Raw genomic sequence first — 24,255 nt, 5'->3', positions numbered from 1 at the left:
CAGCGAGAGTCATACTTATGTAGCCTTTATACTTATTATTAGATGAGCCCTCCCCACAGATAGCCTGTGTGTTTTTGGATGGAATTATAAGATACTTTAAATTTGAAAAAATTTTTAGCTTGTTTAGCCTGTTGAATTTCATAAATATAACATTTAATCTTTTCAGAGGCCGAAACAGTAGCAAAGGACTGCCTCAATCTACGGTGAGTAACTTTAATGTTACTTGTTTGGAAAAATTGATAACTAAAATGTGATTTCTAAACCACAGACCAAAAGCCAAGGCCAAAAAATAAATAAATAAATAGTCTTCTATCTCAGATAACCTTTGCAGATTAATATGGTTAGCTGTAAGACCATTAGCTATATCTATTGGTTTTTTTTTAAAATATAAATTTATTTATTTATGGCCGTGTTGAGTCTTCGTTGCTGTTCATAGGCTTTCTCTAGTTGCAGTGAGCCGGAGCTACTCTTCGTTGTGGTGCGTGGGCTTCTCGTTGTGGTGGCTTCTGTTGCGGAGCGTGGGCTCTAGGCGCGCAGGCTTCAGTAGTTGCAGCGTGTGGGCTCAGCAGTTGTGGCTCGCAGGCTCTAGAGTGCAGGCTCAGTAGTTGTGGCACATGGGCTTAGTTGCTCTGCGGCATGTGGGATCTTCCCGGACCAGGGCTCGAACCCGTGTCCCCTGCATTGGCAGGCAGATTCTTAGGACTTCCACCTGTCACCAGGGAAGTCCTATCTGTTGTTTTTTAATGATGACTCTATGTGTAAAATGCAGAATTATCTGTAAATTATATTTTTATTTTTCATGCTTAATCATAACAACTCGTTTGTTCTTTTATAAATGACTAAAGGCAAATATAAATGATTAATGAGGTAAATGGAGCACTGGGACTGGAGTTTTCAAAACTTTGGGGTTTTGTTTTTGAAATAATGTGGTTTTATTTCTTTCATTTTTCTCCCTTGGAAAAGGGCCTTCTGGTTTTAAATTTTGGAACTTTATCAGTGAAATTAAGCTGGGCACAAAGGACAGAAGGTGCAAGTTCCACAAGATGCAAGAAATATAAATGAGAAGTTGTCACTATTTTTTGAGACTTCACCTTTATTGTGGACAGATTTTCTTCTTTAGAATCAGGACACATGCTTATGTAGTGTGTAATAAGGAGTGATGTGGTTTATTAGACCTTAGAGCAATATCATTGATTCAGATATGCTAAGAGAAGATAGCCAAGGGTCTTCTACAGAGGTTCCCCTTCTACCCCATTTATTTTATTTTTTTATTTTTTTAAGCATAGGATTGATTGATTGATTTATGGCTGCATTAGGTCTTCGTTGCGGTGCACAGGCTTCTCATTGCAGTGGCTTCTCTTGTTACGGAGCACGGGCTGTAGGTGCGCAGGCTTCAGTAGTTGTGTTTCGTGGTCTCCAGAGCTCAGGCTCAGTAGTTGTGGCACATGGGCTTAGTTGTTGTGTGATATGTGGGATCCTCCTGGACCAGGGCTGGAACCCGTATCCCCTGCATTGACAGGTGGATTCCCAACCACTGCGCCACCAGGGCAGTCCCTACCCCATTTATTTTTTAAGGTATATTTAACCCTATTTAGTGTACAGTTCTGTGAGTTTTGATGTATACAATTGTGTAACCACCACCACAGTCAAGGTAATAGAACAGTTTATCACCTCCAGAAATCCCTCATGGCAGTTTGTAGTGAATCCTACTCTTCAGTCATTGACCTGTCTTCTCTTCCTATGGTTTTGTCTTTCCTCATATATGGAAGTTTACTTTTGATTTTTTGTATCATGTATAGTCAAAACATTATTAGTTGTTATGACTGATTTCACTTTTGAAAACTTACACTCCATAAGGAGGCAAAAGATTGTAGTAAACCAAATCTCCCTTTAATGAGTGTAAGGTATTATAAACCTAACTAAATATGTTGTAACAAAAGAAGTGTTAACTTTAATATATATACAGAGATAAATATGAGTGCCAATAATGTTTTTTCTTAATATTCCAGATTTCTTTTGATGGAATCTATGCAAATATGAGGATGGTTCATATACTTACATCAGTTGTTGTAAGTTATCAGAGTATTGGGGAGAAACTGCCTTGTGAGTGGAATAAAATAATTTCATGAAGTTAAAATGTGAATGATTCTCAAAGTAACATTTCTTAGGTCATGTTTAATCAGGATGATTTAGAAAACCGATGAGAACTCTATTCAAGCCATTGCAACTCACTATAAAAGTGTTCTTGTTAACCCTGCTGTGTACGAAATAATGTTACTAGTTGGTTGTCTTTAGTGCATTATTTTGTCACTTAATAAAACTGGAGTCAAAAATACTAAATTTCACTACTTAAACTTATACTGCAGACTCTGAGCAAGGCCTCCTGAAGAATTTTGAGAATTTGGTGTATTGTTAATGTTTAAAAATTTTTTATTCTGTCAGTGGTTATGTAATATGTTGAATGAAGCTATTAAAAAGTAAAATGAAAGCAGTTATCCCCCATGACTTCATAGCACAGTGTTTCTTTGATAAATTAATTGTATGTTTTTAGGGATCCAAATGTGAAGTACAAGTGAAAAATGGAGGTATATATGAAGGAGTTTTTAAAACATACAGTCCTAAGGTAATTTTTACTTTTTTTCTTTTTTTTAAATGTAAACCCCTTTGAATCATCAACTACTGTATATGTTTGTATGACTTCCTTGTAGTGTTTATTAGTTTCTGATTTAGCAATTTATAGTTGTGAGGCAGATATGTTTGTCACATTTTCATGCTTAGTACTTTTAATGCGCTGTTTAAAACCACTTTGAATGATTTCGCTCTTCAGTTTCAAGTACTGATTACTTTATAGACAGGTTTGTGTATTCAAAAAGACTTCTTGCTCTTTGTGCTTATTAAAATATTTTTGCCTTTGCAAGTATTATGGACTAGAAGAGTGATCTGGCGTTTCATTGTTTTCCTCTTTACCACTATTGTGCTTAAGACAGACCATGGTAGTAAAGACCAACTTTTAGATGAGAGGATTTTTGAATATTGGAATAGATAGTAGATCATATTTCTGAGAAAAAGGTATGATTATAAGGATGTCTTGAGATAATTTTTTACCAAAGGCATATAAGAAATAGTACCTTGATGTGCTAAAGTATTCTTGTCAGACTTTATTTTATAAATGTTTTGAATATTTACTTATGTTATTCTTCCTAGTGTGATTTGGTACTTGATGCTGCACATGAGAAAAGTACAGAATCCAGTTCGGGGCCAAAACGTGAAGAAATAATGGAGAGTATTTTGTTCAAGTGTTCAGATTTTGTTGTGGTACAGTTTAAAGATATGGACTCCAGTTATGCAAGAAGAGGTGAGTTTTGATTTCCTAAATATGCTTCATGGTTTATTAGATATATTCAGGCAAAGACTCTCTGCACTAATCATACAGACTTTTCTTTTTTCTTTTTCTTTCTTTCTTTTTTTTTAAAGAAATAAGAACTTTTTTGATTAAGACAAATGGAAATTTTAATGGACTTTTTTGATTAAGACAAATGGAAATTTTAATGCACTTTTGCTGGAAAATATTTAAAACCTCGGGGGAAGATTCCTTGGTACTTTTGGTAGGATGAATAATGAGAGTTTGTATTCTATTAAAAAATAGTTTGTATAGAATTTTCTAAAGTTTTATGATCAAGAATGCTACTGATGATACTCAACTAAAAATTTCTTGTCCCATTTGACTTAGTGTTTTAGCTTATATGTTTTTAGTTTTATAATGTTTATAAATAATACTTATAGTTTTACTATGCTTATTGTTCTATAAATACTTCAGTTTTCTAAGTTGTAAAGAAATCAAAGCACAGGGCTAAGGGAGAAAGGCAGAGAGCTATGGATAGAAAATGATTGTCTAATGAAGTTGAAAAATGTAAAGAAGTAGAACATGTATACTGGAAGAAACATTCAGAGTATGGGACTATGTTTTAAGAATATAAAAGCGGTGATGCAGTTATGTTAAAATTTAGTCTGTTTCAGGTGTCTATTGAGGAGGAAGATATGGGAATTGCTGTTACTCATTTGGAGAGCATACTCTGCAGTATTGAGTGTTCAATAACACATTGAAAGGCTCTCCTGAGCAATTCTGAAATTGGTTCTAAAATTCTCAAATGATTTTTTTGGGGGTGGGGTTCAAATTCTGTAGTCATTTCTATTGCAAATTATAACAGCAGGTTTTGATTTTCATTATTCAGTCTATACCAACAGTTGTTTTCATTGTTGCACTGATTCTTATATGCTGTTATTTAGAAATTACAAGCCTCCAGAAAGTTAAAGTCTTTCTCTTGGACCTCTTAATAAGGTTTTCACCTTTAGTTAGATTGCTTTTTCAGAAGCTAGCCAGGCTAGATACTCTGTAACTGCTTTTGCATTGCTGATGAAAGCACTGTGTTTTGATCTTGTGTTTTCCTAAATGTCTGTGTCTTTGATTCACAACTCTTTGTCTAAGAGTCCTTCAGTGGCCTGTACAAGGAAACAAGTCTGTTTTTAGCGACTGCCTTTGGAGTTGATTATGTCCAGGAGCACAAAATTATTTATATTTATACTTAATACTATTGAAGTATTTCACTGTTTTAAATTTTAAAAGTGACTTGGATCATAAGTCAAAAGGAAAAATAAAATTTTAGTTGAATTTATCACTTAGCACTCTGGAAAAAGTATTGGCAACAACAGCAACAGATGTTCCCTGGTCTATTGGGAACCAGGCCATTTAGCTAAAAGCCATTCACAGTATGCTTTGGTTTTTGTTCTTAAAAGTAATTGGCATTTCCCAAGTTTGGAAAGGTAAATATTGCTTGAAGACATGTATGGTATCCATCCCATTCATTGATCCCATTAAAAATTAATGCCTTTAAATTTTTACTTTATTTTGTTTATTATTTTATTATGCCTTTATTTCTCAGGTAATGTGTGTTTATTGTAGAAAGCCAAGAAAATGCAAATCAAAGCAACAGCTTTGACAGTGTTCAGTACACTCATAAGGGGATGGATGTATTTTACTATGTACATAAATAGTTTTTTTTGATGAGGACATCTAGTAGTGGAGTAATTTCAGGTATTTTATTTAAAGACTGTAGTGGTTTAGTGAATTATACAATTCTGTCCAGTGCATAGTATCCTGAAAATAGTATTAAGTCATGTGTTTAGGATTTCAGTTCTCTTAATCCTGATTCTTAACACTATCCTGGCAGAAGTTGCCTTTATAAAAGTATTATTTTGGAGATACTATAGAGAAAAATTTTTTAGAGTAATTAATTGGCATGATTTATTGTGAAAATTAAGGCACTTAGTACTGCTTTAAGATTTATATTATTTTGTGTTAAACACATACTCATATTTCTAGTCTCCTTGAGTAAAGGAAGGTAGGATTTAACTAGTGATTCTTAGTGCTGGTTTCACATTTTAGTCTCCATGGGTTTTAAAAATTGCCTAGTTCTCACTTTTGGAGATTCTGATTTCATTGTAATTAGCCTGGGTGAGGCTCTGAGTATTTGATTCTGAGGTGTAGTCAGGCATGTGAGCTGTGAGTTTCATATGATAAGATCCTAGGAATGGCTCTGTTCTGGAGGTCATGAGGATTTGTACTTTCTTTCCTTACCTCACAGTGCCCTTTCTGTCTCAGAATTGTAGATTATCTTGAATAGTCCCCACTGGTATCAGTTTGATACCACTTTGCTACGTTTTAAATGGGTAGATGGATTGAGGGTTTTTTTTTAAAGGATTAATGGAAGTGAATGAGTGGTAAGAACAAAAAAACTAATATTACATCGTAGCTTCCTAAAAGAAGAGGGAAATTTGTTTCCTTTCTGAGCTTTTATCTTATAATTCTGTTCTGTAATAATACTGTCAAAATCTTAAGTTGATCATACGTAACTAAAATCAAGTGCCTATTCTATGTGTTGGACTCTGTGCTAAGCATTTTATGTGCATTTTTTCGTTTAAACATCACACCTTTCTGAAATGGGTGTGATTATTATCCACATGTTGTAGGTGAGGGAACTGAGACATGATTAATTACCTTGATAAAGTGAGGACACAAACCCAAATGCTCTCTAACCCCAAGTCATGCTCTTAAACATTGTCCTATAGTGACATAAATTATGTGGTCTAATTTATTGTTTAGCTGAGCTGGTTCAGAATTAATCTGGATTTACCTTAAAGGATTTCCCCACAAATAAAGCCAAAAGTAAAAAACAAAATTCTCATGCAGAATAAATATGCAGATTATTATATTGTTCAAAAATTCTTTTCCTTTTTAAATGTTTCACTTTCTTTTGGGGAAAACTTCTTAGAGTTAGTAAGGTCAATGTGGCTTTTAAGTTTTTAATGCTAACTTCACTGATTTTAATAAGGTTTAAAAGTCATTCATATACATATGCAAATGAATAATAGGCCTAGAAATAATTGGTATCTTAGGATATGGTGAATAAGTTTCATCTGACCTCTTGAATGTTGTACACATACCAGTTTGATTTATGGGCAAAGTGAAAAGTAGCTTTACATCTTGCAAGCCGTGGGTTCATTTTGCACATGTGTAATTAGAAGAGACCATCAGATTATCACTGGAAAATTAGTGTGTGTTTTATCTTTTATTTGAATTCCAGTGCAGACAGATCTGGGATGCTCTCATTTTCCCCTTTTCATTTTGCCATCTTTTTTTTAGGGCATTCAGCTGCCTTTGTATCTGTCTGCCTTGGAATTGGCATATTGTCGCTACTCGATTTTTACTTGGTTTTCTGTCTCTTTCCAACATCCCTTTCTCATCTCCTTTTTTCCTTTATTCTCTTTCTGCTCTTCCTATTGCTCCTTTATTCATATTTTGCTCTTTGATTTAATACCCCAACTCAACTGTATTTTAGTTCTGTGGCTTCTCTTCTTTTGTACTTCCTTATCCCATTCTCTCTCATGCTTCTTTCTCCTGCTTCATTTCCTTTGTACTATTCTCAGCCTGTAGAACAGGGATCAGCAGACTTAAAGCCTGTGGACCAAATCGACTCATCAATAAATAAAGTTTTATTGAAACACAGTTAGGCCCATTCATTTATGCATTGTCTGTGGCTGCTTTAATGCTACAGCCATAGAGTTGAATAGTTGTAATAGAGACTATATGGCTTTCAAAGCCAAAAAATGTTTACCATCTGGCCCTTTTTAGGAAAAGTTTGCCAAGCCTAGACCTAGATTATTTTCCCTACTGCATTTCAGCTGTTACGGTTGTTCAAAAATACATATTGTACCAGCTTTAGTGAAATAACATAGAACATATTTTGTCTCAACACTCATCCTTTGACTCTAGATTCATCTAGTACAGTGTAATTTCATCTAATTCCTTATTTCAAGTTAGATTTAGTCTTAAGAATCACTTTTGCTTGCCAGCTCCTTTGTCACAGTAAGTGAAAAACCATACATGAGAAAATTGGTTATTGGGAATGCTCTATAATCAACTGTCCCCTCCCCCATCTACAGATTTATCTTCCCCCTTGCCACCACTGTTCTCTTTCCTTTGGCTTTAGTAGAGGAGCTATCTCACTTCCTGTTTAATCCCAGCTTCTCCAGTCATGCCCTTGACTCTGTCCATTTTACCATTCCTGCGTTCTTGCTCTTTTATGTCACCTCTCTGTGTCCAGACTCTTAAACCTCTTCCTTTCCACTTACTCTTTCCCTTTAGCCTGACAGCTGGTTCAAGTCCTTCTCATCCTAAAAAGGATCCCTTTTTATCTTGAATTCTTCTAACTACTGTTCTGTATTCCTTTCTTATCCAAATTTCTTAACTCGCATTTTCTACTGACTCCTCCCATGAGGAGTAGTCTGCCTTTTATGCTCACAACTTGGAAACTTCTGAGGCTACCAGTAACCTCTAGTTGCTAGATCTTTTGGACTGTTTGAGTCTTTACTGCTGCATTTGACACTGTTGATTTCACCCTCCTTCAGAAGCTGCTCCTCTGTTTTTCATGGGTCTTATTAATCAGTTCTTTCCTGCTTTATTCTTGGGCTTCATTTCTGTCACACTGCCCTTCAATGTGTTTGTGTTCCCCTAGGGTTTCTTTTTTTCTTTCTTTCTTTTCTTATGACATGAACTTTTTTTTTTAATAATGACAATTTTTAAAATTGTAATTATTTGCTTGAGTGTCTCGCTCTCACTTTTCCCCACCCCTCTTTTGTTTGTTTGTTTTGGCCATGCTGCGCGACATGGCGGGATCTTAGCTCCCCAACCAGGGATCAAACCTGTGCCCCCTGCAGTGGAAGAGCAGAGTCCTAACCAGTGCACCACCAGGGAATTCCCTGACATGAGCTTTTAAGGTTTAGTCTCTTTAACAACTTTATTTATTTATTTTCTTTCTTTCTTTTTTAATTCTATTTTTTTATTTTTGCCACGCCTTGCGGCTTGCAGGATCTTAGTTCCCTGACTAGGGATTAAACCCGGGCCATGGTAGTGAAAGTGCCAAATCCTAACTACTAGACCACCAGGGAACTCCCTTTCTTTCTTTGCCCACTGCTCTTACCCACGTCAGTCGCTTATATACTCTCATAATATCGGCTATCACATAGAAGCCTCCTCTCCAGCATCTCTCCATCATTGCCCTTATACCATGTCGTATTATAATTAGATGTTTCTGTCTCCCCCATTATGAGTTCTGTGTGTATGGATACTGTATCTTTTTCATCCTTGGAGCCTAGTATGGTGTTTTGTCACACAATATGCTCTCAATATAAATGTATTTTTGAGGGGGGGTGCTGAGTTGGGTCTTTGTTGCTGCGTGCAGGCTTTCTCTGGTTGTGGCGAGAGGGAGCTACTCTTTGTTGCTCTGTACGGGCTTCTCATTGTGGTGGTTCCTCTTGTTGTGGAGCACGGGCTCTAGGTGTGCAGGCTTCAGTAGTCATGGCACATGGGCTTCTATAGTTAATGGTGCACGGGCTTAGTTGCTCCGCAGCATGTGGGATCTTCCTGGACCAGGGATTGAACGCATGTCCCCTGCATTGGCAGGCGGATTTTTATCCACTGTGCCACCAGGGAAGTCCCAATAAAATGTCTTTTGAATGTGTGAAATTAGGGCCTTCATATACTTTTTTTAAAAATAAATTTATTTATTTATTTATTTATTTATGGCTGTGTTTGGGTCTTCGTTTCTGTGTGCAGGCTTTCTCTAGTTGCGGCGAGCGGGGGCTACTCTTCATCGCGGTGCGCGGGCTTCTCATTGTCGTGGCTTCTCTTGTTGTGGAGCATGGGCTCTAGACGCGCAGGCTCAGTAGTTGTGGCACACGGGCTTAGTTGCTCCGCGGCATGTGGGATATTCCCAGAGCAGGGCTTGAACCCGTGTCCCCTGCATTGGCAGGCAGATTCTTAACCACTGCGCCACCAGGGAAACCCCATATACTTTTTTTTTTACCTCATATACTTTTAAAGAAGCAGTTTCATGAAACTGCTTCAAGAAAGCCATAAGTGGTCTTATGTCTACAGCCAGGCAGCAAATACTTACTGAGCTCTGTAATGTATTCATTGCTATGCTAATTGCTATAGACAGTACAGAGAAATTCAAGACCTAATATATTTTGGGTCCCTTTTGAGAACTTAGGGATGCTGTATACCCTCACCCTACACAAAACACATACGCAGAGACTTCTAATTTAATTCCATGGTGTTCACTGTTTCCTAGGGAGTTCATGTACTCCATGTTAAGAAGCTCTGCTCTGGGCATTTTCAGAGTTGGAGATACCAAAGCATGTGAAAGAATTCAGGAAAATGGAAAGTTGAAATTGGTGGCATTGAATCCCATATGGAGTTCAGAGACATGAAAAATTATGTATGTTGTAGTAGTTGGAGGAAGTCAGGTTGTGAATGTGTGATTAGAGAGCAGTGAGAAATAAAACTGTACAGATTATTTTATTCTGGCGTTACACTGTTTTGTTTTCATGTGGTCATCCTGTATGTCTGATAGGGTGGGGTCCTATGAGTAACAAAGAGGGATCTTTTCTGAAGGGCATGACATTAGGAGTGCCATGTCACTCGCTAAGGAAGAGGCAGATCCCAGAGCAGGATATGGCCTGAGAATCCTTAAATTCTGTGTTCCAGATTCATTCATGGGTGGTGCTCTAGTATGGTGGGGCTGGCCACAGCCTTGCAGCTGAGTAGGCACATTCTTGGAGCAAGGAGTGCAGTAGGTTCTATAGATGGGCAGGAGGTGCTAACATTGGACAGGCAGGCAGCTCTAAAGCTGGAGAAGTGATTGGGATCGACAGCCTGCCCTTTGGGCAGGAGGTAGGATAGGCCCTGTGGTAGGTAGGCAGGTGGGGTGATAGATAGGCAGGTGGTCTTGTGGCTGGCGTCTGTCCCGGAAGCTGAGCAGGAAAGCCCTGTCAGGGGGTTGTCTTGGGCCTGTGGGCTTTGGGAGTAGCTTTTCTAAGTAAGTCCATGTTCTCATAGTCTTCTGTTAAAACTGTACTGTTAGAAAGTTTACTACCTCAGCCTTGCTGTGGGCTAGTTAGAGAAGGATGTATGTCCATGCCAGGGCCAAATAGTAAATGGAGATCCATCAGCATTTACTGAGGCCAGTATGGAGGTGGCACAGAGTTTATTGAGATTAAAAAAATTAAACAGGTATGGTGGAACAGGTGATGGAAACCTAAGCAGAGTAGTTTGAGGTACATAATAGGGAAGTATTGCATGTTTATTAAAATATATGGTTTCATTTATTAAAATTTTATCTCTATATGTTTTTAGAGCATACAGAAATTATCTGCTATATTCTTCATGTTTATAACTCTTCTATTTTTAGTTTTTCAAGGAACCTCCATACTGTTCTCCATACTGGCTGCACCAGCTTACATTCCCATCAGCAGTATAGGAGGGTTCCCTTTTCTCCATACCCTCTCCAGCATTTATTATTTGCAGACTTTTTGATGATGGCCATTCTGACCAGTGTGAAGTGGTAGTTTTGATTTGCATTTCTCTAATAATTAGTGATGTTCAGCATATTTTCATATGCTGTTGGCCATCTGTATGTCTTCTTTGGGGAAATGTCTGTTTAGGTCTTCTGCCCATTTTTTGATTGGGTTGTTTGTTTTTTTGATACTGAGCTGTATGAGCTGTTTGTATATTTTGGAAATTAAGCCTTTGTCGGTCTCATCATTTGCAAATATTTTCTCCAATTCTGTGGGTTGTCTTTGCGTTTTGTTTATGGTTTCCTTTGCTGTGCAAAAGCTTATAGGTTTGATGAGGTTCCGTTTGTTTATTTTTGCTTTTATTTATTGCCTTGGGAGACTGACCTAAGAAAACATTGCTACAATTTATGTCAGAGAATGTTTTGCCTGTGTTCTCTTCTAGGAGTTTTATGGTGTCATGTCTTGTATTTAAGTCTATGAGCCATTTTGAGTTTATTTTTGTGTATGGTGTGAGGGAGTGTTCTAACTTCACTGATTTACATGCAGCTGTCCAGCTTTCCCAGTACCACTTGCTGAGGAGACTGTCTTTTTTCGATTGTATATTCTTGCCTCCTTTGTTGAAGATTAATTGACAGTAGATGTGTGGGTTTATTTCTGGGCTCTCTATACTGTCCCATTGATCTATATGTCTGTTTTTGTGCCAATAAAAAAGGTAGCATTCCTGAACTCCCTAGTAGGTAATTCAGACAAGTCCAGGACATTTTCAGGAAGACAGTTTACTTGGTAGTATTGTCTAATGCAAGTACACCCAGTTACTGTCTGGTTTTAGTTTTATTTTTTCTCTTGCTCTGCAGAGTCTCAATAGAGTCTTATGAACGCCAAATGTATTAAAAAACTAGTAATACAGCAGGGCAATAAAGGAGTGTGGATAAATTGTCTCCACCTTAATTTCTGATCAGACCTGGCAAATAGTTTTAAGTGAGAACGTGCACTTGAACAGTTGGTCTTCTAATTTATACTACAGAACAACAGTCTGAATCTGTAAAATGTTCTATATATCTGCAGAGGAAACAGAATGGTGTTTGTATAGCTGTTTAAGAATTGGAATTAATTTTGTCTACTAACTTTTTCTTAACCTATTGCCAAACACTTTTGCTATAAGTTTAAGAGTTAGTTGTTGTAAAAAGACTACTGTATTGGCTAATAGTATTGGAAGACACTTCCCACATTCTGTTTTCTGATTCCTGAATATTTCTGAATTTACCTTGGATTTTTTTGCCCTAAATCTTCTATAAAATCACTTTCTTTCCCCTTTCTTTTCTGTGTCTTCCCTTAACTTTTGACTTGAAAACAGTACCTTTTATTAAAAAAAACCCTCAAACAAAATTAGACCATTTCATTCTTTTGGATGGCATAGGCTAAAGGCTCCTCCTCCCCCCTCAAAATGGGGTTCTGAACCAGGAGCCTAATGGAGAAGCTGAAAACAGAATGTTCACCTCCAGATACCACTCTACAAAGTGTATCTTTCTATTGAGATCTTTGTTAGAATTTTGCCTGACCTATTTTGGAGATAATGTAGGAATTAGAAATCTAATGTTCTGTGGCATCTATCACCTTGTTTTTTAAATACAGCAGGCCTCGCGAAGTGGACTTCGATTTTTCTCTTGTTCTTTTGTGTTACATTAATCGGGCTTTGCTGTAGAATTGGTTGTGCATTTGATCCTGTGGAGTCTTGACTACTCATCTTCATTCACATTTTTCAAAGGAATCTGGTTTGTGGGTTTAAATTTTTTTCCCTGGTACTTGGTTGATTTTTTAAGTCAAATATAGCAGCATATTTTTAAGGTATTTTCAATTATTTTATTTATTTATTTATTAATACATCTATATTGGAGTATAATTGCTTCACAATACTGTGTTAGTTTCTGTTGCACAGCAAAGCAAATCAGCCATATGCACACACATGTCCCCATATCCCCTCCCTCTTGAGCCTCCCTCCCATCCTCCCTATCCCACCCCTTAAATCATTGCAAAGCACCGAGCCGATCTCCCTGTTCTATGCTGCTGCTTCCCACCAGTCAACTATTTTACATTCAGTAGTGTATATATGTCTGTGCTACTCTGGCTTCACCCTCCCACCCCATGTCCTCAAGTCCATTCTCTATGTCTACCTCTTTATTCCTGCCCTGCAACTAGGTTCATTAGTACCCTTTTTTTTTAGATTCCGTATATATGCGTTAGCATATGGTATTTGTTTTTCTCTTTCTGACTTACTTCATTCTGTATGATAGACTCTAGGTCCATTCACCTCACTACAGATAACTCAGTTTTGTTCCTTTTTATGGCTGAGTAATATTCCATTGTATATATGTGCCACATCTTCTTTATTCATTCATCTGTCGATGGATAATTAGGTTGGTTCCATGTCCTGGCTATTGTAAATAGTGCTGCAGTGAACATTGTGGTGCATGTCTCTTTTTGTTTTTTGTTTTTTTCACACACACACACACACACACACACACAGTATCTTATTTTTACAAGAGATAAATAAACTGACACCAAGCATTTTAAATGGATGACCACAACAAAAGCAACAATGATTGCAATTACCAAACATGAAACACACTCGTACTATGTCATAATATTGATATTCAGTCCAGTAATCCTCCACTGTAACAGCTCCTTTACTTTGCAGTGAAAATTGATTTGTATATATTTTGCCTCTGAGTCCTTGTGGGATTTTTTTATTATTATTATTCAAACAAAGTCACAAAAACTATAATCATCCTCATCAGTTCACTCAGTCCCATGTAATTTTTTTTTCTTCTTGATCTTTTGTTAGCACTTGTATGAATTCATCAGTTTTCCATTAGAGTTCTGAAAATGCTTATTCATTAAGTTCAGCAGTATAGTCAGTTACCAGAAACCTGTACTTGTCAGTCTTTTCCATGAATTCCTTGAAGATGAAACCCTTTTATAGGAACATTTTTGCAAAAGCATCAGAGTACACCCAGAACTGTCTGTAAATGACAAAAGACTTAAAAATGACCACAGTTAAAGATTTGATGAAAGTTCATAATAATGCAATTGACAAGGAAATTTAGTTATTTCTGAGATACACATTTTAAAGTAATAACTAGAATTATGACTTATAACATTATACCAGAACATAAAAGATGTTTAGGAATTTCATGTAATGTCTGAGACATTTATATTAACATATTTCTATACAAATAAACCAAAGAAAGTTTAGTATTAGTTGTTTTTTGGTTTGTTTTTTTATACTGCAGGTTCTTATTAGTCATCAATTTTATACACATCAGTGTATACATGTCAATCCCAATCGCCCAGTTCAGCATACCACCATCCCCACCCCACCGTGGCTTTTTCTCCTTTTGAATTATGGTTTTCTCGGGGTATTGTCCAGTAGTGGGATTGCTGAGTCATATAGTAGTTCTATTTTAAGTTTTTTAAGGAACCTCCATACTGTTTTCCATAGTGGTTGTATCAGTTTACATTCCCACCAACAGTGTAGGAGGGTTCCCTTTTCACCACATCCTTTCCAGCATTTATTGTTTCTATCTTTTTTGATATTGAACTCCATGAGCTGTTTGTATATTTTGGTGATTGATCCTTTGTCTGTTGTTTCATTTGCAAATATTTTCTCCCATTCTGAGGGTTGTCTTTTGGTCTTGTTTGTGGTTTCCTTTGCTGTGCAAAAGCTTTTAAGTTTAATTAAGTCCCGTTTGTTTATTTTTGTTTTTATTTCTGTTATTCTAAGAGGTGGGTCAGAAAAGATCTTGCTGTGGTTTATGTCAAAGAGTGTCTTTCCTGTGTTTTCCTCTAAAAGTTTTATAGGAAACTTTTTTATGTCAAAGAGTGTCTGGTCTTACATTTAAGTCTTTAATCCATTTGGAGTTTATTTTTGTGTATGGTGTTAAGGAGTGTTCTAATTTCATTCTTTTACATGTAGCCGTCCAGTTTTCCCAGCACCACTTACTGAAGAGTCTGTCTTTTCTCCATTGTATGTTCTTGCCTCCTTTGTCATAAATTAGGTGCCCATATGTGCATGGGTTTTATCTCTGGGCATTCTACCCTGTACCATTGATCTATATTTCTCTTTTTGTGCTAGTACCATACTGTCTTGATTACTGTAGCTTTGTGGTATAGTTTACAGTCGGGGAGCCTGATAACCTCCGTTTTTTTTTTTTTCCCTCAAGATTGCTTTGGCTATTTAGGGTCTTTTGTGTTTCCATACGAATTGTAAGATTTTTTTATTCTAATTCTGTGAAGAATGCCGTTGGTAGTGTGATAGGGATTACAGTGAATCTGTAGATTGCTTTGGGCAGTATAGTCATTTTCGCAATATTGATTTCTTCCAATCCAAGAGCATGGTATATTTCTCCATCTGTTTATGTCATCTTTGACTTCTTTCATCAGTGTTTTGTAGTTTTCTGAGTACAAGTCTTTTGCCTCCTTAGGCAGGTTTATTCCTAGGTATTTTATTCTTTTTGTTGCAGTGGTAAATGGGAGTGTTTCCTTAATTTCTCTTGCTGATTTTTCATTGTTGGTGTATAGGAATGCCAGAGATTTCTGTGCATTAATTTTGTATCCTGCAACCTTACCAAATTCAGTGATCAAATCTAATAATTTTCTGGTGGCATCTTTAGGATTTTCTATGTATAGTATCATGTCATCAGCAAGTAGTGACAGTTTTACTTCTTCTTTTCCAATTTGTATTCCTTCTATTTATTTTTCTCTTGATTGCCATGGCTAGGACTTCCAAAACTATGTTGAATAAGAGTGGTGAGGGACTTCCCTGATGGCGCAGTGGATGGGAACCCGCCTGCCAGTGCAGGGGACACAGGTTCGAGCCCTGGTCCAGGAGGATCCCACATGCCGCGGAGCAACTGAGCCCACGTGCCGCAACTGCTGAAGCCCGTGTGCCTAGAGCCCGTGCTCCACAGCAAGAGAAGCCTGCGCACTGCAATGAAGAGTAGCCCTCACTCGCTGCAACTAGAGAAAGCCTGCGCACAGCAATGAAGACCCAATGCAGCCAAAAATAAATAAATTAATTAATTAAAAAAAGAAAAAGAAAAGAGTGGCGAGAGTGGGCATCCTTGTCTTGTTCCTGATCCTAGTGGAAATGCTTTCAGTTTTTCACCATTGAGTATGATGCTTGCTGTGGGTTTGTCATATATGGTCTTTATTATGTTGAGGTAGGTTCCCTCTATGCCCATTTTCTGGAGAGTCTTTATCATAAATGAGTGTTGAATTTTGTTCAAAAGCTTTTTCTGCATCTATTAACATGATCATATGGGTTTTATTCCTTAATTTATTAATGTGGTGTATCCCATTGATTGATTTGCATATATGAAGAATCCTTGCATCCTTGGGATAAATCCCACTTGATCATGGTGTATGATCCTTTTAAAGTGCTGTTGGATTCTGTTTGCTAATATTTTGTTCAGGATTTTTGCATCTATGCTTATCAGTGATACTGGTCTGTAATTTTCTTTTTTTGTGATTTTTTTTTCTGGTTTTGGTATCAGGGTGATGGTGGCTTTGTAGAATGAATTTGGGAGTGTTTCTCCCTTTGCAGTTTTTTGGGAGGGTTTGAGAAGGATCTGTGTTAGCTCTTCTCTAAATGTTTGATTGAATTCACCTGTGAAGCCATCTGATCCTGGACTTTGGTTTGTTGGAAGATTTTTAATTACGGTTTCAATTTCATTACTTGTGATAGGTCTGTTTATATTTTCTAATTCTTCCTGGTTCAGTCTTGGAAAATTGTACCTTTCCAAGAATTTGTCCATTTCTTTGTGGTTGTCCATTTTATTGGCATGTAGTTGTTTGTAATAGTCCTTTGTATTTCTTCAGTGTCAGTTATGATTTCTCCTTTTTCATTTCTAATTTTATTTATTTGTGTCCTTTCCCTTTTTTTCTTGATGAGTCTAGCTAAGGGTTTATCAAGTTTGTTTATCTTCTCAAAGAACCAGCTCTTAGTTTTATTGATCTTTGCTGTTGTTTTCTGTTTCATTTATTTCTGCTCTGATCTTTATGATTTCTTCCCTTCTACTGACTTCGGGTTTTCTTTGTTCTTCTTTCTCTAGTTCTTTTAAGTGTAGGGATAGATTGTTTATTTGAGATTTTTCTTGTTTCTTGAGGTGAGATTGAATTTCTATAAACTTCCCTCTTAGAACTGCTTTTGCTGCGTCCCATAGGTTTTGGGTCGTCGTGTTTTCATTGTCATTTGTTTCAATGTATTTTTTAAATTTCTTCTTTGATTTCTTCAGTGATCTCTTGATTATTTAGTAGTGCACTGTTTGGCCTCTGTGTATTTGTGGGGTTTTTTTACAGTTTTTTTCCTGTAATTGATTTACAGTCCTATAGCGTTGTGGTCAGAAAAGAAGCTCGATACAATTTCAGTTTTCTTAAATTTTCCGAGGTTTGCTTTGTGACCCAAGATGTGATCTATCCTAGAGAATGTTCTGTGTGCACTTGAGAAGAAAGTGTATTCTGCCACTTTTGGGTGGAATGTTCTATAAATATCAGTTAGATCTATCTGATCTGTTGTGTCATTTAAAGCTTGTGTTTCCTTATTTATTTTCTGTTTGGATGATCTGTCCACTGGTGTAAGCGGGGTGTTAAAGTCCCCTACTATTATTGTGTTACTGTCGATTTTTTCTTTCATGGCTGTTAGCATTTGCCTTATGTATTGAGGTGTTCCTGTGTTGGGTGCATAAACATTTGTAATTGTTATATCTTCTTCTTGGATTGATCCCTTGATCATTATGTACTGTCCCTCCTTATCTCTTGTAATAGTCTTTATTTTAAAGTCTATTTTATCTGATAGGAGTGTTGCTACTCCAGCTTTCTTTTGATTTCCATCTGCATGGAATATCCTTTTTCATCCCTTCACTTTCAGTCTGTATGTGTCCCTAGGTCTGAAGTGGGTCTCTTGTAGGCAGCATATATATGGGTCTTGTTTTTGTATCCATTCAGCCAGTCTGTGTCTTTTGGTTGGGCCATTTAATCCGTTTACATTCAGTGTTACCAATATGTATGTTCCTATTACCATTTTCTCAATTGTTTTGGGTTTGTTTTTTATGCGTCTTTTCCTTCTCTTGGCGTTTCCTGCTTAGAGAAGTTTCTTTAGCATTTGTTGTAAAGCTGGTTTGGTGGTGCTGAATTCTCTTAGCTTTTGTTTGTCTGAAAAGCTTTTGACTTCTCTGTCGAATCTGAATGAGATCCTTGCTGGGTAGAGTAATCTTGGTTGTAGGTTTTTCTCTTTCATCACTTTAAGTATACCTTGCCACTCCCTTCTGTCCTGCAGAGTATCCACTGAAAGATCAGCTGATAACCTAAAAGGGAATTCCTTTGTGTGTTATTTTTTGTTTTTCCCTTACTGCTTTTAATGTTTTTTTCTTTGAATTTAATTTTTGCTCGATTAATATGTGTCCTGGTGTGTTTTTCCTAGGGTTTATCCTGTATGGGACTCTCTGTGCTTCCTGGACTTCAGGTGACTATTTCCTTTCCCATGTTAGGGAAGTTTTCCACTATAATCTCTTGAAATATTTTCTCAGACCCTTTATTGTTCTCTTCTTCTTCTGGGACGCCTGTAATTGGAATGTTGGTCTGTTTAGTGTTGTCCCAGAAGTCTCAGAGATTGTCTTCAATTCTTTTTATTCTTTTTTCCTTATTCCACTCCTTGGCAGCTATTTCTGTCATTTTGTCTTCCAGCTCACTTATTCATTCTTCTGCCTCTGTTATTGATTCCTTCTAGTGTATTTTTCATTTCAGTTATTGTATTGTTCACCTCTGTTTGTTCCTTGGTTCTTCTATATCTTTGTTAAACATTTCTTGTATTTTTTCAATCTGTGCTTCCGTTGTATTTTCGAGATTCTGGATCATCTTTACTATCATTACTCTGAATTCTTTTTCAGGTAGATTGCCTATTTCGTCTTTATTTATTTGGTCTTGTAGGTTTTTTACCTTCTTCATCTGTGACATGTTTTTTTGCCATCTCTCTTTTTTTTTTTTTTTTTTTTTTTTTTTTTTAATGAGTGGGATTGTGTTTCTGTTTTACTGGTTGTTTGGCCTGAAGCTTCCACCACTATTGGGTGGAGCTGGGTAGGTTATTGGGTAGAGGTGGGTCTTGGTGCTGAGATGAGGAACTCTGTGAGACCTCACTCTAATGAATATTCCCTGGGGTCTGAGGTTCTCTGTTAGTCCAGTGGTTCGAACTCGGAGCTTCCACCGCAGGAGCTTCTGCCTGAACCCAGGCTCGTGAATCAAGATCCCGCAAGTCATGTGGGGCAGCAAAAAAAAAAAGAATTAAAAAGAGAACAATAACAAAATAAAAAATAAAATTAGACTAGGAAACTAACAGATGTTAGAAAGAATGTAAAAATAATAATACAGATGAATCAGCAACCGGAAGGTACATCAGTACTGCAGTAGTAAAAAAGAGAAAGGGAAAAGGAAAAAAACAAGGGGGGTGGGGGGGGAAGGCCTTGGCCCTGGAGAGCAGGGCCTAAACAAGGGTGAGGTTTGGGTGGTGGGCAGAGCCAATGCTCAGGACCCACAGGGCTGGAAGGAACAGATGGCTGGGGGTGGGAGGGGGGGGCCTTGGAGGGCAGGGGACTGGCCTGGGAGCTCAGCAGGTTCCCCAGGGCAGTCGCCCTCTGCCCTTCTGCTCCCCCTGGACGGCCCCTCCCACCTGCCTCTCCTGATCTCCCTGGCCTCAGGGGCACCAATCTTGTTTGGCCTCCATTTCTCTCCCCTTGGTCCCCCTACATCCCACTGGTTCCCTCTGGGGTTCCTCCTGTCTTCTTGGGGGTCAGAGTTCCCCACCAGCAGCCGGCAGGCACCCTAGTTCTAGGGAGATGCTAAGTCTGTGTCTTCCCACACCACCATCTTGACTCCTCCCCCCAGCAGCATTTTAAGTGATAAAATTTCTGAACAATTTCAGCTCAACTTTTAATTTAGCTAATTTAAGGTTTTAAGAAAATTGCTTTTCAGATGTTAAATTACTAATTATAGTGCCTTTATGTTACATAAAGGGCCCAGTAAAACTAAGGTGAAATATTTTATCTTAAAAATGTTTTGCCGGGCTTCCCTGGTGGCGCAGTGGTTGAGAGTCCGCCTGCCGATGCAGGGGACACAGGTTCGTGCCCCGGTCCGGGAAGATCCCACATGCCGCGGAGCGCCTGGGCCCGTGAGCCATGGCCGCTGAGCCTGCGCGTCCGGAGCCTGTGCTCCGCAACGGGAGAGGCCACAACAGTGAGAGGCCTGCGTACTGCAAAAAAAAAAAAAAAAAAAAATGTTTTGCCTAAAGTTTTAACTAGGGAATCCAATTTGTACATCTCACAAACAGAGTTTATTAGTTGGGGAAATAAGAACTATTGCATATTTATTTATTTGTTTATTTACTTTTGGCCATGCTGTGCCACATGCATGCATGCGGAATCTTAGTTCCCGGACCAGGGATCGAACCCTTGCCCCCTACAGTGGAAGTGCAGAGTCTTAACCACTGGACCGCCAGGGAAGTCCCCAGAACTACTGCTTTTTAATATTTAAGTAGGATATGTTTTTCTCTCAGGAATATTTTTTTATCTCATTTTATCATAGTACTATAAAATTTTGTAATTCGTTTTGTATAGGAAGAATATCAGGTTTCTTCATTATTGATGCATGCTGGTGCAGATTGGTGCTGCCTAAATAGAGCTTCTGGGTCCAATTACTTTATTCAAACTTGTGATAAAGTATATTGTAACATCAGAAGCATTTGTATGGTTGTTTGTCGTGGAAGCCCTGTATCCTTTGCACTTTCTGAATGGTGCACCGATCGAGATGTCTGTCCTGTTGTTTAGTCATATTCTAGGCTTTTCCATTGGTTTCCATCAGAGGAACAGAAACACAAATTAATTTGTAAATTGTATTTTTAACAAGAACAGAACTTAGGTATTTGCTTTTCCACATCAGTTAATTCTTTCCAAACTTTGGTCAAAGGGGTACTTAGGTCAGATCTCAGAAAAGAACAAAAGAAAATGATTTGGGTGGTTTGGTTTGATTCTAACTAGAAAACCATAGAGTCTCTCTTTAAATTTTTAATTAATTTATTTTTAACACACAGAGTGATGTTTGGACTGAAAATAAGAGACTCTTAACATGATACACGGTACTTTTCCTTGAAGCTGCTTGTTGCTCAGGAAAGAACTTCTTCATGTGGCATACTGTGTTTCTTAGAGCTCATTATTGCTGCTTTTCCTCTCCTGTATTTGCACTTTTGAAGCTGACATCCTTGAGCTCTCTTGCCTACTTCAGCTGTTCCAGTAGTCTCCATCTCAGTTCTCTTGCTAAGGCTCTGTCATTTCTTCCTTGAATGGTAAATTTACTTTGAGTTACAGGACTCAGAAACTTTCTGTAATGATCCCAGTCAAAGTAACTATTGCTCTAGGGTATATTATTTTGTTGTCAGACATCTCATCCCTTGTTAAAAAATCTACAGTGACCACTGTTGCTTACAGAATAAAGTTGGGATGCCATACCTTGGCTTTCAGGGCCCTCCCCAGTGGAACTTCTCTTTTTCAACCTCATCTCTCATTATTCCCCAGTATTAATCCGCTTCTTGACCTAAGGTGGTGTTTTCTGCATGCTAGATATTCTTCTCTCCATTTTTGAGCTTGGTTATCTTACTGCTGGATTTACTCTCCACTCTGAATATCTTCCTTCCTAACTAGAATTTTAGATACTTTTTCAAGACCAAGCTCAAATCTCCTTTCCTCTTTAGAGTCTTCCCTGACCTTCCCAGCTCACTGTGGTCTGTTGTGATTGCGTATAACAATGTATTCTAAGCTTTACTACATTTTATTTTCAGCACAGAATAGTTTGTTCCCCCCTACCCCCAAGGAAATCTCATGCTGAATCCCACTTATAAGGCAGTGCTGGGGGAGGGGATTGGGAATTATCCTAGAACCTTACTTATTCAGCTTTTGCTCTGTCTGCTCAGGTACCCTTAAGAAATCAGATTTCATGGCGCACAGTTGAAAAATCAGTTGTCTTACCTCATGTACTGAACACTCAGCTTTACAAAGCAGTGTATATCTTTTTGTGAGTGTATTTTGTCTCTCCCAATGCATTATAATTTTCTGGAGTTCAGACATCATGTTTATAGAACCTAGGGATGTGTACACCCTGTGGTATCTAGCATAATGCCTTACAGATATGTAGTAGGTACTCAATGTATACTGATTCTTTCAATTGATATTTTTAAAGTTTTATAGGTCTTTACACACACTGCACCCAAGCCAGGGAAAAACTAGTAGTTTTTGGTGTTTCTTTTTTTTTCTTCCTTACGTAGACATTGCCATAGACAACTGGTAATTACCACTCATTTCCAGGAAACTCAAGAAAGCAATTATTCCTAGCCAGACTAAAAGCAGCTTTCCTATAACATGACATATCCAGAGTATATTTTTCTGACAAAAGGTTGCTTCTAGTAGGCATTTTAATACCCTTTTGAAATACAGAAAACAAAATCCCAGGTGCTAACTTTGAAAACAAGACCCAAATGATTCTGGTACAAGTGAGAAAAGTCAGAAGCACAGGTAAGGGAGTGTGAAGTATTAGAACATGCACGCGGGCTGTTTTGAAGGTCTTTTTTTTTTTTTTTTTTGCGTTACGCGGGCCTCTCACCATTGTGGTCTCTCCCGTTGTGGAGCACAGGCTCTGGACGCACAGGCTCAGCGGCCGTGGTTCACGGGCCCAGCCGCTCTGCAGCATGTGGTATTCTCCCGGACTGGGGCACGAACCCGCGTCCCCTGCATCAGCAGGTGGACTCTCAACTGCGCCACCAGGGAAGCCCTTGAAGGTCTTTTAAAGTAATTAATTTGCCTTGGTTGCTGTGTATGTTAGAAATGCATACATACTTGAATTTATGTCAAAGGACACAATGTATTCATTTGTGAAGAACAGTATGAAATCACCTTTACTTCAGTTCAGTTTGAAATCATACGAGTAAAAGATCCCACACCTTAGAGATTAGCTTATTTTATTTTTGTGCTAACCAGGGTAGAAATAAACCCCTTTCTACTTATGGGTCACAAAACTCATTTTCCTTGTTCAAGTACCCTAGAGGCAAATATATGATTAGGTAGTTCTCTGTTTGGAAAAATGACATTCTTTTCTAGTAAGATAAGAAGTTATTTTTTAAATTTTCAAAATTTTGAGTAAAATACAGGGTGCAGGTGGTTGGTCTATTCTTAATTTTGTCATGTTGGTCTGTCCTGTCCTGTGGAATGTTGTTAGGTGTTGCATGGATTTGCTCACCAGTGCGTTCTTTATTGTAACATCTCCATCTACTAGAAAGTCATGGTTTTGCCATTATTTGCTTATATTTTATTTGCACAAAAGACTTTTTTTAAAAATTTAATTTTTTTGGTTGTGCCCTGTGGCTTGCAGGATCTTAGTTCCCCAACCAGGGATTGAACCAATGCCCTTGGCAGTGAAAGTGGGGCATCCTAGCCACTGGACTGCCAGGGGATTCTCCCAAGAGACTTTTAAAGACAGGTGTTTGGTCAAGAATTCTAGCTGCTGGGACAAGAAGATTTTATGAGCAGGGAAGTCTTTGTTGCCTGTTTGTAGGGGACATGTGCTATAGAGATGGATCCTGATTTTCTGTCCTGACCCTATCATGTGTGAAGTCAGGATGACCTGTGTTTTGTTTTTCAACACTTTATACTAGTTCTTCCTGATTCATTTTCTCCTTTAAAGCTTAAAGTTGAAGAAAAAACTGAGTTTTGTGGATGTAACCTCAAAGACTTGAATTTTGTGGTTACATAACTGTCATCATATGGTGTATCAAACAAACCACTTCCAACATTTTAAATGTTAAATAGTTCTGCTTAATAGGCCCAGAATTATGATTAGAAAATAGTTGTGGTTGTTCAAAATGAACATTATCCACTTCTGCATTTTTTAATAGGCAGGTGCTATTGTCTGATTCATATTGTAATGTAATTATAACTTCTTGGTATTTAGAAGAGAGGGGTATATACATTTGGAATGTATTTAAGTTTCCCATAGTTTTGTGGCTAAGACCCTTAATATCTTCAAATGTTAGTTTGCAAATGGTAGATTTTGCAAAATTTTTATTTTCAAGTTGATCATTTGGAGCAGAACACTATTCCTGCAGAAATTTAGCTCTGTTACTTCAATATCATTCATTTCCATCTTATTTTAGCAGCCTGCTTTCATGACTTTGTCATCACTTCTAACTGCTTCTCTTCCAGAATGCCCTCCAAGATCTACTCTGACCATAGCCACCTTGACCTTTACTCT

General features: G+C 37.7%; 1 protein-coding gene across 15 annotated transcripts in view; it reads left to right on the top strand.

Moving 5' to 3' along the window:
• The window catches only part of ATXN2 (ataxin 2), a 131,626-nt gene that overhangs the window by 28,955 nt on the left and 78,416 nt on the right, over positions 1–24,255 (top strand). For all 15 annotated transcript variants that reach the window (XM_024758607.1, XM_024758600.1, XM_024758596.1 and 12 more), the window contains exons 2-5: positions 167–203; positions 2,010–2,069; positions 2,552–2,623; positions 3,205–3,355. In XM_024758607.1, coding sequence (XP_024614375.1) covers positions 2,037–2,069; positions 2,552–2,623; positions 3,205–3,355 — 256 coding nt within the window. In that variant the 5' untranslated portion in view covers positions 167–203; positions 2,010–2,036. The remainder of the gene's footprint in view (positions 1–166; positions 204–2,009; positions 2,070–2,551; positions 2,624–3,204; positions 3,356–24,255) is intronic.

Source organism: Neophocaena asiaeorientalis, unplaced genomic scaffold, assembly GCF_003031525.2.
Source record: "Neophocaena asiaeorientalis asiaeorientalis breed wild unplaced genomic scaffold, Neophocaena_asiaeorientalis_V1.1 scaffold77, whole genome shotgun sequence".
NCBI classification, from domain to species: domain Eukaryota; kingdom Metazoa; phylum Chordata; class Mammalia; order Artiodactyla; family Phocoenidae; genus Neophocaena; species Neophocaena asiaeorientalis.
The sequence above is the reverse complement of the archived record's forward strand: the minus strand, read 5'-3'. Positions and strand labels throughout refer to the sequence as shown.